Source organism: Zootoca vivipara, chromosome 9, assembly GCF_965207765.1.
Source record: "Zootoca vivipara chromosome 9, rZooViv2.hap1.1, whole genome shotgun sequence".
Lineage (NCBI taxonomy): Eukaryota > Metazoa > Chordata > Lepidosauria > Squamata > Lacertidae > Zootoca > Zootoca vivipara.
Genome location: NC_142592.1, coordinates 4823959 through 4837001, shown reverse-complemented (window position 1 = coordinate 4837001; position 13043 = coordinate 4823959). Strand labels below are relative to the sequence as shown.

The 13043-nt window shown below is 50.7% G+C and overlaps 1 protein-coding gene and 1 long non-coding RNA gene across 6 annotated transcripts in view; one reads left to right on the top strand and one right to left on the bottom strand.

Moving 5' to 3' along the window:
- The window catches only part of MAGI2 (membrane associated guanylate kinase, WW and PDZ domain containing 2), a 598953-nt gene extending 591961 nt beyond the window's left edge, over positions 1-6992 (bottom strand). For 2 of the 4 annotated variants that reach the window (XM_088676955.1, XM_088676957.1), the window contains exon 1: positions 6126-6992. In XM_088676955.1, coding sequence (XP_088533081.1) covers positions 6126-6426 — 301 coding nt within the window. In that variant the 5' untranslated portion in view covers positions 6427-6992. The remainder of the gene's footprint in view (positions 1-6125) is intronic. The other 2 variants (XM_088676954.1, XM_088676956.1) reach the window with 2 other exon arrangements.
- Positions 6172-13043, top strand: part of LOC148684527 (uncharacterized) — a 31517-nt gene continuing 24645 nt past the window's right edge. For both annotated transcript variants that reach the window (XR_015951775.1, XR_015951774.1), the window contains exon 1: positions 6172-6297. This is a non-coding gene — a long non-coding RNA (uncharacterized LOC148684527). The remainder of the gene's footprint in view (positions 6298-13043) is intronic.

The window sequence follows — 13043 nt, the reverse complement described above, 5'->3', positions numbered from 1 at the left end:
ACCTCTAAATTACTGTGACAATTCATTGTTCTCCGAAAGCATAGTTAGCTTAGGGTTACCAGATGTCCCCGGTTCCCGGGGACAGTCCTCGGATTTGCAAATCTGTCCCCGGGAAATGTGGCAGTGGCAGCCTCAGCAGCCCGGAGCCAGCCTGGTAGTGCAGTTGGCTCTGGCTGGCTCCAGGAGCTGCTCACTGCTACCACCACTGCCAAAGAGGAAACAGGGACGTCCGGCAGTACAGATCTCCTTCCCTTTTCCCCCTTTGTTGTGACAGATTGGGGGAGGCTTGGGAGTCGCGGGCGGGCGACCATTGCCCAGGAGGGGTGCAAGGTGCGCGGTTTCCCTGCCAGGCAATGTGCAAAGCCTTTCTTTCACACCCTGTGAAACATAAATGCCCAGAGTTTTTAAAAAACTGGGCAACAGCCGACCGGCCGCAACTCCCGAGCCTCCCCCGATCAGTCAAAACAAAGGGGGAAGAGGGAAGGAGATCGGGGAAGGCTCGGGAGTCATGGGTGGACAGCACGCTGTTGCCCAGTTTTTTAAAAACTCTGCGCATTTATGTTTCACAGGGTCCGAAAGAAGGGCTTTGCACCTTTATACAATATGCATGGCCCAGGGTCTTTTGCCTCACCATCCCCACTACTGACTCCCTGTTGCTACTCAGCTTCAAAAAACAAAAAACAAAAGTGTCCCCGGATTCATTGGAAAATTCTGGTAACCATAAGTTAGAAGGCTGATCTACACATGCTAAAACGTTAGGTTATAACTGCATAAATATTTTTACTTCCAAGTAAAAAGACTCAGTCCTGGAGTGTTGTAAGGGAAGAGATCTGACAGGCTGTATCTTCTAATCTAAATATGCTAGAGGCCAAAGCTCAATTTTGTAAGCCGCTAAAACATTAGAGAAACATTTTTTTTTACTGTTTAGGCAACTGAATGTAGTGAAGCAGATCTGCAAATCATTAAAAATATATCATTTTAATTGTCTGTGTTGATCTTCTTGCAGTCCCATGGACTGCAAGAAGATCAAACCTATCCATTCTTAAGGAAATCAGCCCTGAGTGCTCACTGGAAGGACAGATCGTGAAGCTGAGGCTCCAATACTTTGGCCACCTCATGAGAAGAGAAGACTCCCTGGAAAAGACCCTGATGTTGGGAAAGATTGAGGGCACTAGGAGAAGGGGACGACAGAGGATGAGATGGTTGGACAGTGTTCTCGAAGCTACTAACATGAGTTTGACCAAACTGTGGGAGGCAGTGGAAGACAGGAGTGCCTGGCGTGCTATGGTCCATGGGGTCACGAAGAGGCGGACATGACTAAACGACTAAACAACAACAACAATTAAGTCTGTGTTAAAAGAGTTCAACAAGTTACTGTAAAACAAAAATAAACACTCAGTAATTTTGTTTCTGTAGGGAACCTGACAACTGATTTGTAATAATGTTCAAGAAAAATATGTGCTCAAACACCTTTAACCACCATAGTAGGAGGGTCAATGCCCTGCCTACGCATCTCATACTGTGATTTTACTCTGACAGCACTTAATTCCAAGAGAGAAATGCCAAAAGGGTCACATGGCCCTAGTCAAGGTCATGATGTTTTAATTAACTGTCTGCAGTGAAACATGTTATAGAGGGGATCACTGATAAATGTATGCAAAAATTATGATAATGACTTAATTAACCTTGATCCGACATGTCTTAGAACAGAACAAGAACAAAGTCACAAAAATTCATTGACCACGACTCTTTGTTCTGTACACTGTTTGGAGAAAACAATTCCCTGGGAGCAAACTTTTAATATAGGGCCTCTGTACTTCAAATAAGGAGGAGGGTAGAAACTAAATTGGATTGCATTTTTTAAAGGTCCAGTTGGCCATATATAAACTGGACAAGGGTTCATTCCATAAGAAGGCTAAACTAAGTCATTCAATTCCCTGCAGAGGAGTTGCCAGCTGTTCCCTAGTCTAAGAGCATTTGCACTGAAACTGTCCTATGGATGTAGTTTGCATAGAAACTGGTGCCCAAATTCTCAATTTTATGTGATTTGCACTTGGTATAAATAAACCCCATAAAATGTCAATGGCCTACATATGTTTTAAATATTACAGATAGCAATGCATTGCTACCCGAAGAAGAACTTCAATTCCAAAACAGATAAAATTTAACGATGAAAGATGGGGTGAACCAGGATAATGTGTATATCAACTAGACTTGTTTTTTCCCCTTGTAAGGAAGCTGAGTCATGTATCCTACTCCCTTTGGAGGAGCTGGCAGCTGAAGGACATTGAAGAACAGCACCAGTTACTGTAAGGAATAAACTAAGGCATATACAGGCATAAGATTCTGATACAATCATATTGCATATCCAACTATGGACAAAAAAGCAAGTTTTCTTAAAAAAATAATTCCATAATTTTGCATGTAGGTAAAAAGGAATGGCAGCTAAGATCAGTTTTAGCCTATTTGTCAATAATATTATCTGCCTTATCAATCCGTAGGAGATATCTAAAAAGATGAGTTCGGCTATGTAGTCACATACATGCAAATCCCACAGAGGTCAGTAATAATCAATGTGCAGCACAGCAGTAATGGGATCTCAAGTTCTTATCAACTTTGTTTTACAGAATAAAACTTTTTCAACTTTCTTTCCCTTTCTTTCCATATAAATTATTTTCCCCCTGCAACATTTATATACTGCTTAATTATTTATATTTCTAAGTAGTGTACATAAAAACTACCCATGGAAAATTATTATAGATATAATAAAACCAAACACTATCTTAAAATGCCTGCTGGAACAGGAAAGGCATGCACGTGAAGTTCAGCAAGGAGGGTGCCTGTCTAATCTCAGTTCCATAGGGTTGAGCCCCCAGCACTGAATGCACCATTTTCCATGCCCTCACACTTTCTGGACTGTACAAGGTACCCAAGTTTGCGGCACAAAAATCAAAACATGGTTGTTTTAGCGGTATGACTTTAGTAGATGAGACAAAGCAGTAAAATTGCAAGTGCCTGATTCAATCTTTGGATCAGATCCATCATCTGAGGCATGCAAAAACACAAAAATCATTGAAAGTAATTAGCCAAAGAGAATACCTAAACTTTGCCACTGGACATTGAGCTGGAGAAGGAAAGCCATCTGTTACACTTTGCCATTAATATCCTGCTTATCATTCCAAATTGGTAGTAGTGGAATATTGCTTTTTACAGATTAGCATTAGTTGTCCTACTAGTGTATTTCTGAGAACATGACCACACTGCAAATTCAAAGCAGTTTAACCCACAAGAGTTTTCTCTGTGGACCCTAGAAATTATTCTTTAACAAGTCCTGAGGACCTCTTAAGAGAATTCATAACATCACTAAGCTACAATCACAGTGGTACCTCGACATCCAAACGACTCGACTTCCGAAGGTTTCGACTTCCAAAGTTGACAAACCCAAAACTCTTTTCGCCCCCCGTGTGCATTCGGCGCATGCGCAGAAGTGTGAAATCGCGCTTCGCGCATGCGCAGAACAGGCGCTTCAACAACCGAAGACTTTGACTTACAAAGATGGCCGCGGAACGGATCGTCTTCGTAAGTCAAGGTACCACTGTACGAGGGTTCCAAAGATAAAGCCATAACAATTAAACATTGTATAAACAAGTTTACATGTGTAATGTACGGTAACTGTTGCTTCCAGGGGACCTGTTTTATTTAACATCCATTCTTATTTGTTTGCAGGGAAGGCATACACCATCATACCAAACAACTGTTATCTCACACTTTTCAGTGCATTTCTCCATCACTTTCCTTAGTGCAAGAAGTTGGGACGGGGGAGGAGAGCAAGTTTGTGGCACAAGAACACCAAATCCATTCTACTAGCACAATCTGAATCTCCCTTAATGTTATTTAGTACCACTTACAAAATAGTGGGAGTCTGGAAGTGGCCAGTCTTCCTCATTCCACAGTTGTCTACCTAATTTATGGGTTATCACTGTGCATATTTATTTCAATGCAAATAACTTCTATTGTTCATATCTGTTTTTAATTAATTTAGGACTCCAAGATTTGAGGGCAGCTTTCCACTACATATTTGATATTTATTCATCTTTATGAACAAGCTTCCACCTACTCCCAAAGAGCTGCTTCTGAGTCTTGACTGTCATGCTCCCTGGAATGCCTTAAATTCTGTTTTGGAATGGAGAGGGAAGACCCCACACCTTACCTACCCTTTTCTGTGTCAATGCTATGTATTTCTTCACATGGATTTAGCTTCCTTGACAAACCACCCCACCTTCAAATGCGAAGCATAGCAGTACAACTCTACAAAAGGGATGACAACCTGTGGCCCTTTGGGTGTTACTGGACTCTAAACCCCATCAACGCCGATGAGCACGGCCACAGTCAGAGATGATAGGATCTGGGACTGCAAGGGAGGCCACAGATTTCCTATCCCTCCTCTATAATTGCAGCATTGGCACTAAACCAACGGATTTTAGCTAGCTTTCCAATAAAGCTTTCATATTGGGCTGTTTAAATGCTCCTTGATGAGCAGCAAAGCTGTTCACTGCAAACCTTCTGCTGCAATCTTGCATTGCAACCTCCATCTTCTTTGAAGCTACCATTCAAAGACAACACCAAGAAGAAAATCGAAGCACTTTTAATCCTGTTTCCATTACCCCAATTTCCCCTAGGTTTAAACATGGCTTTCTGCTGTCTCTAAACAAAAACTAAAAAGCAGCGACCCTGTTTTAGCATGTCAGAGGACTTGTTTTCGACCCAGGAAACCCCTCGGCTGATTTTCGCAGAGGTGAGAAGCTTGTGGTGGTCAAGGTCTTGGCACGCAGCAGCTAAGCCAGCGCCTTCAGGGGAACACGCCCCGCGCGTTGTGCAGATCTCGGGGAAAACCCAGCTGATGAGCTAAGTCCCGCCCTGGCTTTCGCCCCACCCTCCTATTGGCTGAAACTCCACACTCGGAATAATAACAATCGTCCTCCCAAGCGATTGGAACGCTCGCCTTGGCACGTTGCGGAGCCTTAGCGCAGGCTGGTCCCCATGCGCGCCTACTACGACTCCCCAGGAGGGTTAGTCACCGGGGATGCTTTCCAGGCAAGCCTCTTTATTGCAGAGCTGTCATAATGTTTAGCCACACTTCTCCCCCTCCTTCCTTCCTTCCTCTTTCTTCCATGGCGTGCGTTGGTGCTACCGCTCCCCTTGCCAGGGGAAGATTCCCTGGAATCATAGCTGCCAAGTTATCCCTTTTTTAAAGGGATTTTCCCTTATGCTGAATAGGCTTCCTCGCGAGAAAAGGGAAAACTTGGCAGCTATGCCTGGAATACCTTCCTTCTACTCGGACCCCGGGCTGAAAATGTGTGTTTGGCGGGAAGGAGGGTGTGTGTGTCGGTGCCGAGGCTTAAGTCTGCCTTGGATCCATGCTGCCCTTCCAGTCTAAGCCGTAGAGCCAGCTCCTAGCCCTCAGTGAATACAGTGGGATTCACTTTCAGGTAACGGTGCAGCGGGAGTGGCAGCAATTACAGCCCTTTCACAGGCACGTTTACTCAGAAGCAAGTCCCACGCACCGAGTACAGAAAAAGAGCTTACTCCCAAGTAAGTGTGGATAGCCCTGCATCTGCCCTGAGTAAAAAGGTGAGAGAGGAAAATGTGGCGCTCTGCACTTGCTCAGAAGCACTCGCTTATATATATATCCCAGGAGGACTCGGCTCTGGCGGGGGTGTTCGGAGGGGGGCAGATTCCGGGCTGCACATTTATGTCCTGCGCATCCCTCGCTCCCCACCCCTTTCCCCGCCGGCCTGTTCCCTCTTCAGTCCCAGCTGGGCCCTGCCGAACTTTCTCCGCTCCCCGCGGCTCTCCAGGCACTCCGCCGCTGACGCACATTTAATTCTGCCGTGCGGTACACGAGACACGCATCGCGATCCAGGAAGGCTGTGCGCCGCCGCCGCGGCTGCCTCCCCTTCCCTAGCCGCAGGAAGGGGGTCGGACTCGGGGGCGCCGCGGGGACGGCGGCGGCCAAACTGCCCCGAAGCGGAGAAGTTGCCGCGCCTCGCACCCCGTCTTCTTCTTCTTCGGAGCCCTTCGCCTGCCAACCCCCACCCCACCCCCACTCCCCGCCCCGCGCTTACCTTGCTTGACGCACTTGAGCCGGATGGGGTCCTTGCAGTGCTTGATCACGGCCAGCACATCCCGGATGGTGAGCCCGGCCACGGGGGTCTCGTTCACCTCCAGCAGCAGCTCCTCGGGCACCAACTTGCCTCCGCTCTCGTAGACCACCTTGCTGGGCTTGACCTCCCCCAGGTAGGGGAACTGCCCGTTCTCGGCGCCCCCCTTGAGCTCGAAGCCCAGCTGGCCCTCCTGGCTCCTCACGATGACACACTCATGGACTCGGCTCGTCCAGTGGCTTTTCTTCTTCAAGCCCTTGGACATTGCCGTGAGGGGGAAAGGGATGGGCGCTTCTCCCTTTCCTTTCCTGCCTCTCTCGTGCTGCCTCTCCTCTCTCTCTCTCTCTCTCTCCTTTGCCTCGGGGTGTCCTTGGAGTTTCCTTTAGCTCGTGTGGGGCTGGCGAGGAGGAGGAAGGCTGCCGAGAGGGGCGGGCGAGGGGGCTGCTCCTGCCTGCCGTTATCGCTACTCCCGCCTGCCGTCTGGGCCGGCGGAGAGCAGGGAGGATGGAGCGGGGTGAGGGACGGGGCTGAGGCGGGGAGGGTGGCGGCGGCAGCGGCGGCGGCTCCCCCCCCCCCCTGCCGCTCTAGCTGCGTGTGCGCGGGGAACTGCTGGCCATGGCAGCAGCTGCGGCAGCCAGGATGCTGCGTGTGCGCGCGCGAGAGAGGGAGAGTATGGACTAGTTTTACAGTAACTGGATGGCGAGCCTGAGGGGGAAGAGCGAGCGAGAGGGCGGGCTGCGTGTGGATGCTGCTGGAGTAGTAGGAAGCGCCGTGTGTGTGTGTTGGGGGGGGGGGTGTCTGCCTGCCTGCCTGCCTGGCTCGCGCACTCGCTATCCTCAGAACGGAGCCTCTGACCCGGTAGTGAAGGCCGAGAGGGAGGCTGGCTTGCCTGGCAAAAGCAGCAGGGAAGGGAGGGGAGGGAAACGAAGGGGAGAAGGCGGGGAGCAGCCAGCAAGTGGGTGGGGAGGAAGGAGAGAAGACGGACCCGCCGCCGAGGCAGGCACGGTCAAGCGCCGCCAGGCTGAGAAACCCGTCCGTCCGCCCCAGGCTCCGGCGCGCGCTCGCGCGCCCTCGGCGTCTCTCGCTCTCCCTCAGGTTTGGCGCGCTTGGGGAAGCAGACGTTGCCCCCCCCCCCGCGCACACATAACGGAGCCAGCCTCGCGCAACCCCTCGGCGCTCCATCTCGCCCCCACTCCCGCGCTGCGCAAAGGCGCGATTCTGAAGGGAGCCGGCGCGCATCTGCAGCGAACCATCGGGCTGAGGCGCAGTCCAGGCCAAAGGAGCCCCGGAAGGGGGCAGATGGCCCCAGCCATAGGAGCTAACTCCCAGGGGCCACAGTCCATTCACACACACACATATTTGCGGGGGCCACAAAAAAAGTCGATGGGTATTGCCATTCCAATGGCGTGGGTGCGCCGTGTGATCACCATGCAGCGCGGGGAACTGCTGGCCATGCAGCTGCACCGTGCAGGGCAAAGTTTTCCTGATACCCTCCCGTGTTTTATTCAAATTGGTACCCCTGACCCCAGCATTGCTTTGGATCTGCCAGTTGCTGCAAACCGGGAGGAGGGGGGGGGCTGCTCTTGGGCTCCGATCCTGCTTGCTGGTTTCTCCACTGAGAACAGGATGCCCAACTAGGTCTTATGTCTGGTTTTCTGCAGGGGTTGGCTCAAAGGATCTCTGAATCTGCCCCATGCCCCAAGATGCTTCAATTAACACACAGTCTCATATGGCATGTAACCTCGCCTTTTGCTGCTGTCTGTCCAGTCCAACACACCTTCCCATCTGCACAAAGTAGAGGATGGGTTTTAATAGATAGGAGAGGACATATTAATTACAATTTACCCCTCCAGGTGCCCATCTGTGGGTTGAACATACAAAGAGATTGGTTTACCACCTTGTTTAAAATGCAGGGCTGAGCAGAGTTCAAAGTCCCACCCTTAGCAGAAAAATTCAAAGCATAGCCAGGGGTCCCCCGGGCAATTGTTACCGTCTGTGTCTGCAGAGACGCGATTTCTGGTGCTGCGGAAGCAAGTCTCCACGCTGCGCTGTGCCAGTTTAGCGAAGCGCGCGTGCGGGCAACTCAGTTTGGGGGTGGCTCGTGGGCCGGTCAAATGACCTCTGTGGGCCGCTTCCGGCCCATGGGCCTTATGTTGCTGACCCCTGGAATAGGCTGTGAAGCCTCCTTTTATTTAAGTCCACTTGCAAAGCAGGCTGACTCCCCCTTTCTTACTCCATTAACAAAGAATCTGGCAACAAACTGAGAAGTAAGTTTAACACATGATTTACTTATTCAGGGGACCCAGGTGGCGCTGTGGTTAAACCACTGAGCCTAGGGCTTGCTGATCAGAAGGTCGGCGGTTCGAATCCCTGTGACGGGGTGAGCTCCTGTTGCTTGCTCCCAGCTCCTGCCAACCTAGCAGTTCGAAAGCACGTCAAAATGCAAGTAGACAAATAGGAACCGCTACAGCGGGAAGGTAAACGGCGTTTCCATGTGCTGCTCTGGTTTGCCAGAAGCGGCTTTGTCATGCTGGCCATATGACCTGGAAGCTATACGCCGGCTCCCTCGGCCAATAATGTGAGATGAGCGCGCAACCCCAGAGTCGGTCATGACTAGACCTAATGGTCAGGGGTCCCTTTACCTTTACCTTACTTATTCATAGTCACGCATTTGTTTTCGACAGCAACAGCAGTAAAATAAATGCAGGCAAAATACTTACATTTACAGTATAAGCAGCCTCATGCATATGCCAAGATCAGTGGTGCCACCTGGGAAGGACTTTGGGGCAGAGTCCTGGGTCCTAATCAGCCTCAAGCACCAAAATGTCTTGGGCCAGCCTTGTACACATCACCACTTTAGCATGGTGCTTAGAGAGGGTTGGACTGGGACCTGAGAGACCAGGGTTTGATTTCTCACATAAAGCCCTTGGGCCAGTCACCAGTTTAGCCTAGCCTAATTCAGAGGGTTGCTGTGAGAATGAAAGAAAAAAGGGGAGAACCATGTATGTCACCTTTCGGTCCTTGGATGAAAGATGGGATATAAATTTAATAAATAAATAAATAAATAAATACAAACCACCCCAAATAAGACCACTGAGTGGTATTCAGCTACTTTGAACTAGAATGGCTGGGTGAACATATGAAGATCTTTACATGAAGGTTTTTAAAGGGCTAGTTTGCATACATATAGAGATCTCTGATATGGTCAGGCAAGCAATGTGTAGAGGTCACACATAACACCTGCTTCCACAATCCTCCTGTCCTTTCTGAAAGCAACCATCCTACCCATTTATCTTGTCGGAACAGGGCTAGTGCCTTTCCTTTTCCTTTAAAAATAAAACAATACTGTGTGTCCCTGTGCTAGCCCCCTCATACGGGCCTTTTCAACAGCAGCAACAGCATTTAAAGTGCTTGGAGACTGGAAGTGGATGCAGGAGAAAGGACAGAGGCAACTGTCAGGAATGCTTTAATGGTTTTTCCTGCTTGGCAGGGGGTTGGACTGGATGGCCCTTGTGGTCTCTTCCACCTCTATGATTCTATGATTCTAACTCATAAGTATGTTTCCAGCTACATGAATGAAGGCATGGAATTAATGGATGTGTCAGTTTGCCTTCATTACTCATACATATTTCCTTTGAATAGACTGTGTGTGTGTGTGTGTGTGTGTGTGTGTGTGTGTGTGTGTGTGTAAGGGGGAAGGCAAAGGGACTGATGGCTTCTGCTGTTTGCTGCCTTGCTCTTTTTTCCATAGTTGAACTTGGGAGTATTATTTCCCCCCTCATCCCTCCCTCCACACTCCTAAAGAGTCTTGCAAATCTGAATTGTTGCAATGGAATCCATTGTTAAAGAAACAAAAATGTAGTAGCACCAGTGCTTTTTTTCTTTTAAAAAAAGTTTAGGGACTGTGAGGGACAGGGGATATCGCGAAGTCCCTCCCCTCCTGAGTTCAAGCCCGTCCCCGAGCAAAGGGGAAAGCAGGGAGAGTTCCGATTCCAGTGGGGAAGCAGGAAGTCGTGTCCGAGGCTCAGGCAAGGTAGAGGAGCCAGGGTCCCAGGTGGGACAGGAAGGGGCAAGTAAGGGGGGAAGACCCATCCCCCCAACTCCAGAATTACGCAGGAAGAGGAGGGGCAAGAGGATGGGTCTGCCAAAGCTTTTGTGTTGGAGAAAGACGCGCCAAAAGCCATTAGGAGGTTCTGAAACCGACTGACAACATCGCTCCGTGTAAATAGCAATGACTTGAGCACTGTAAATACGCAGCACCAATAAAAGAATAAAATGCAGAGCTGCGTAGCGTCGTTACTCTGAAGTAGTCCACTCCGGCCACTGTGACAGCAACCTCCTAATCATTTTTGGGCTACTTTGGAGTTGCCGGGATGAGCGTGTCAGAGGCGGAGAAGTGGCGGCAGATCGCTGAGCAAGCCCAGCTAGAACTGCAACAGCTGTCGCTGCAGGCGCAGGGAGAATTGAAGGCAGCTAAAGAGGAGACTAAGAAGGTCCAGGACGACCGGCTACAACTTGCGGAACAGGTGAGAGAGCTCCAGGAAAAAGAGCAGCATTTAAGGGCGGTGGCGGTAGACCTCCAAAACAAGCTGGATGCAGAGAAAAACAAGGCGGGAGGGGCACCCCAAGTCCAAGTGCTGCCAGGAAGGAGAGCCGGGACCCTAGTAAGCAAGTTCAATGGAGACCCGAAGGAGTTTCAGGGCTTTGAGACTGAGATTGTGTATGCTCTTGAGCTGCACCACGATGAGTTCCCTGATGATGAGCACAGAGTAGCGTTTATTGTGGAGCACCTTACAGGGGCGGCCAGGGAGTGGCTAAGACCGTTAATTGCAACAAGGAATCCTTGCATGAAGAATGTCAAACTATTTCTAGAAGGTTTGAAAACGATGTATTCGTCCGATAGTCATATGGACCAGACTAAGGAGGAACTTCATAATTTACGCCAAGGAAATATGACAGTTCGCGCGTATTGGGCGAAATTCACCATGCTGGTGCACAGATTGGGGTGGGATCTGGAGTCTGCCCCAATGCAAGCGGCGTTTTACTTGGGGTTGCATGAGGAGGTGAAGGATGAGCTCTCGAGAGGTCCAAAGCCCAGTAATATGGATCAACTGAGCAAAGCGGCTCTGGCGGTGGGGGTGAGGCAGGAATCCAGATGGAGCGACAAGCAAGCAACGCGCGCAAAGCGGGCTTGGTTCCCACGGTCGCAGGAGAAGCCACTCCCTCAACAACCCTTTCAAGCCACGCCTGGGGCCAGTCAGGACCAGGAACCCATGCAGATTGATAGCGCGCGCGCGCGGGCTTTTCAAACCCCAGCGGCGCCAAGACGCAAGGAGGGAAGGGGTGGGAATTGCTTTCTCTGCAACTCCCCCCAGCATCTCGTCAGAGACTGCCCACATCGCAGGGAGTGGCAAGGAAAGGCGGGAACGGTTGTGCCCTCCCCCACTGACGCAGCACCACAGCAGGGAAACGGGAAAGCCTGGCTGCAGGAGACAAGGGGCGGCAGCCAGGCACAGTCAGCAGACAACAGCCCCAGCCCACCCACCCGCACAGAGAGGAGCAGAGCCAGCCCACCCCTCCCAGAGCAGGAGTGGTTCTAGAAGTGACGCTCACGCTCCCAAATGGCTATCCATTGACGGTCCTCGCCCTAATTGACAGTGGTGCCTCAGCCAACTTCTTCTCGAGAAACTTTGCAGAAGAGCACCAGATCCAGCTTCTGCAGCTGGATTTTCCTCTGCACGTGGCAACCATTGACGGCAGAGAGCTGCTGGGAGGGGCCATCACTCATCAAACCCCCCCCATGAGAATGACGGTTGGAAGGCACTCAGAGACACTGGCATTCAACGTCACCACCATCTCAGACCCCCCAATCGTTTTGGGCATGAGCTGGCTGGCGCGCCACGACCCCTCCATAAGTTGGCATCAGAGATGCATCACTTTTGGATCGGACTTTTGCCTGGAACATTGCATGCAGCACCAACCAGGGGAGGGGCCTCCGATAGCCACGGTGGCCACCATGCACGTCAAAGGGGGTGAGGCGATACCCAAACCATACTGGGACCTGCAGGAGGTCTTCAGTGAAGCGGAGTCCGACCACCTGCCCCCACACAGGCCTTTTGACTGCCAGATCAACCTGGTGCCTGGGGCAACTATACCCCCAGCCAAGCTGTACGCCATGTCAGACCAGGAACTGGAGGATCTGCGCGCTTTTATCGACAAGAACCTCAAGCGGGGGTTCATCAGAGAAAGCAAGGCAGCAGGGGGCAGCCCGGTCTTCTGGGTGGACAAGAAAGACACGCAACAGCGCCGTCTTGTGGTGGATTTTAGACGGCTGAATTCGGTGACAGAGCCAGTGGCTTTCCCCATGCCCAGAGTGGATGATCTCCTGACAGCGGCACGCAGAGGCAAGATTTTCACCAAGCTAGACCTGAGGGGGGCGTACAACTTGATCAGGATCCGGGAAGGCGATGAGTGGAAAACCACGATGTTCACGCCTCTGGGCTCTTTTGAATATCTGGTGATGCCCTTCGGGTTGCAAGGGGGCTCAGCATGCTTCCAGGCCTTCATGCACCACGTCCTGGGGTCCCTACTCTTCAGGAAATGCTTGGTCTTTCTGGATGACATCCTTATTTACTCCAACGACCCAGTGCAGCACGTGAAGGACGTCAGGGAGGTGTTACAGCGCCTGAAGGAGAACCACCTGTATGTGAAGCTGGAGAAGTGCAAGTTTCACACCAAGGAGGTGGACTTCCTGGGCTACAAGCTGTCAGACAAGGGGCTGGCAATGGACAAGGACAAGGTGCAGACCATCCTGGACTGGCACAGCCCCAGGACGCGCAAAGATGCCCAACGCCTACTAGGCTTTGCCAACTTCTACAGGAA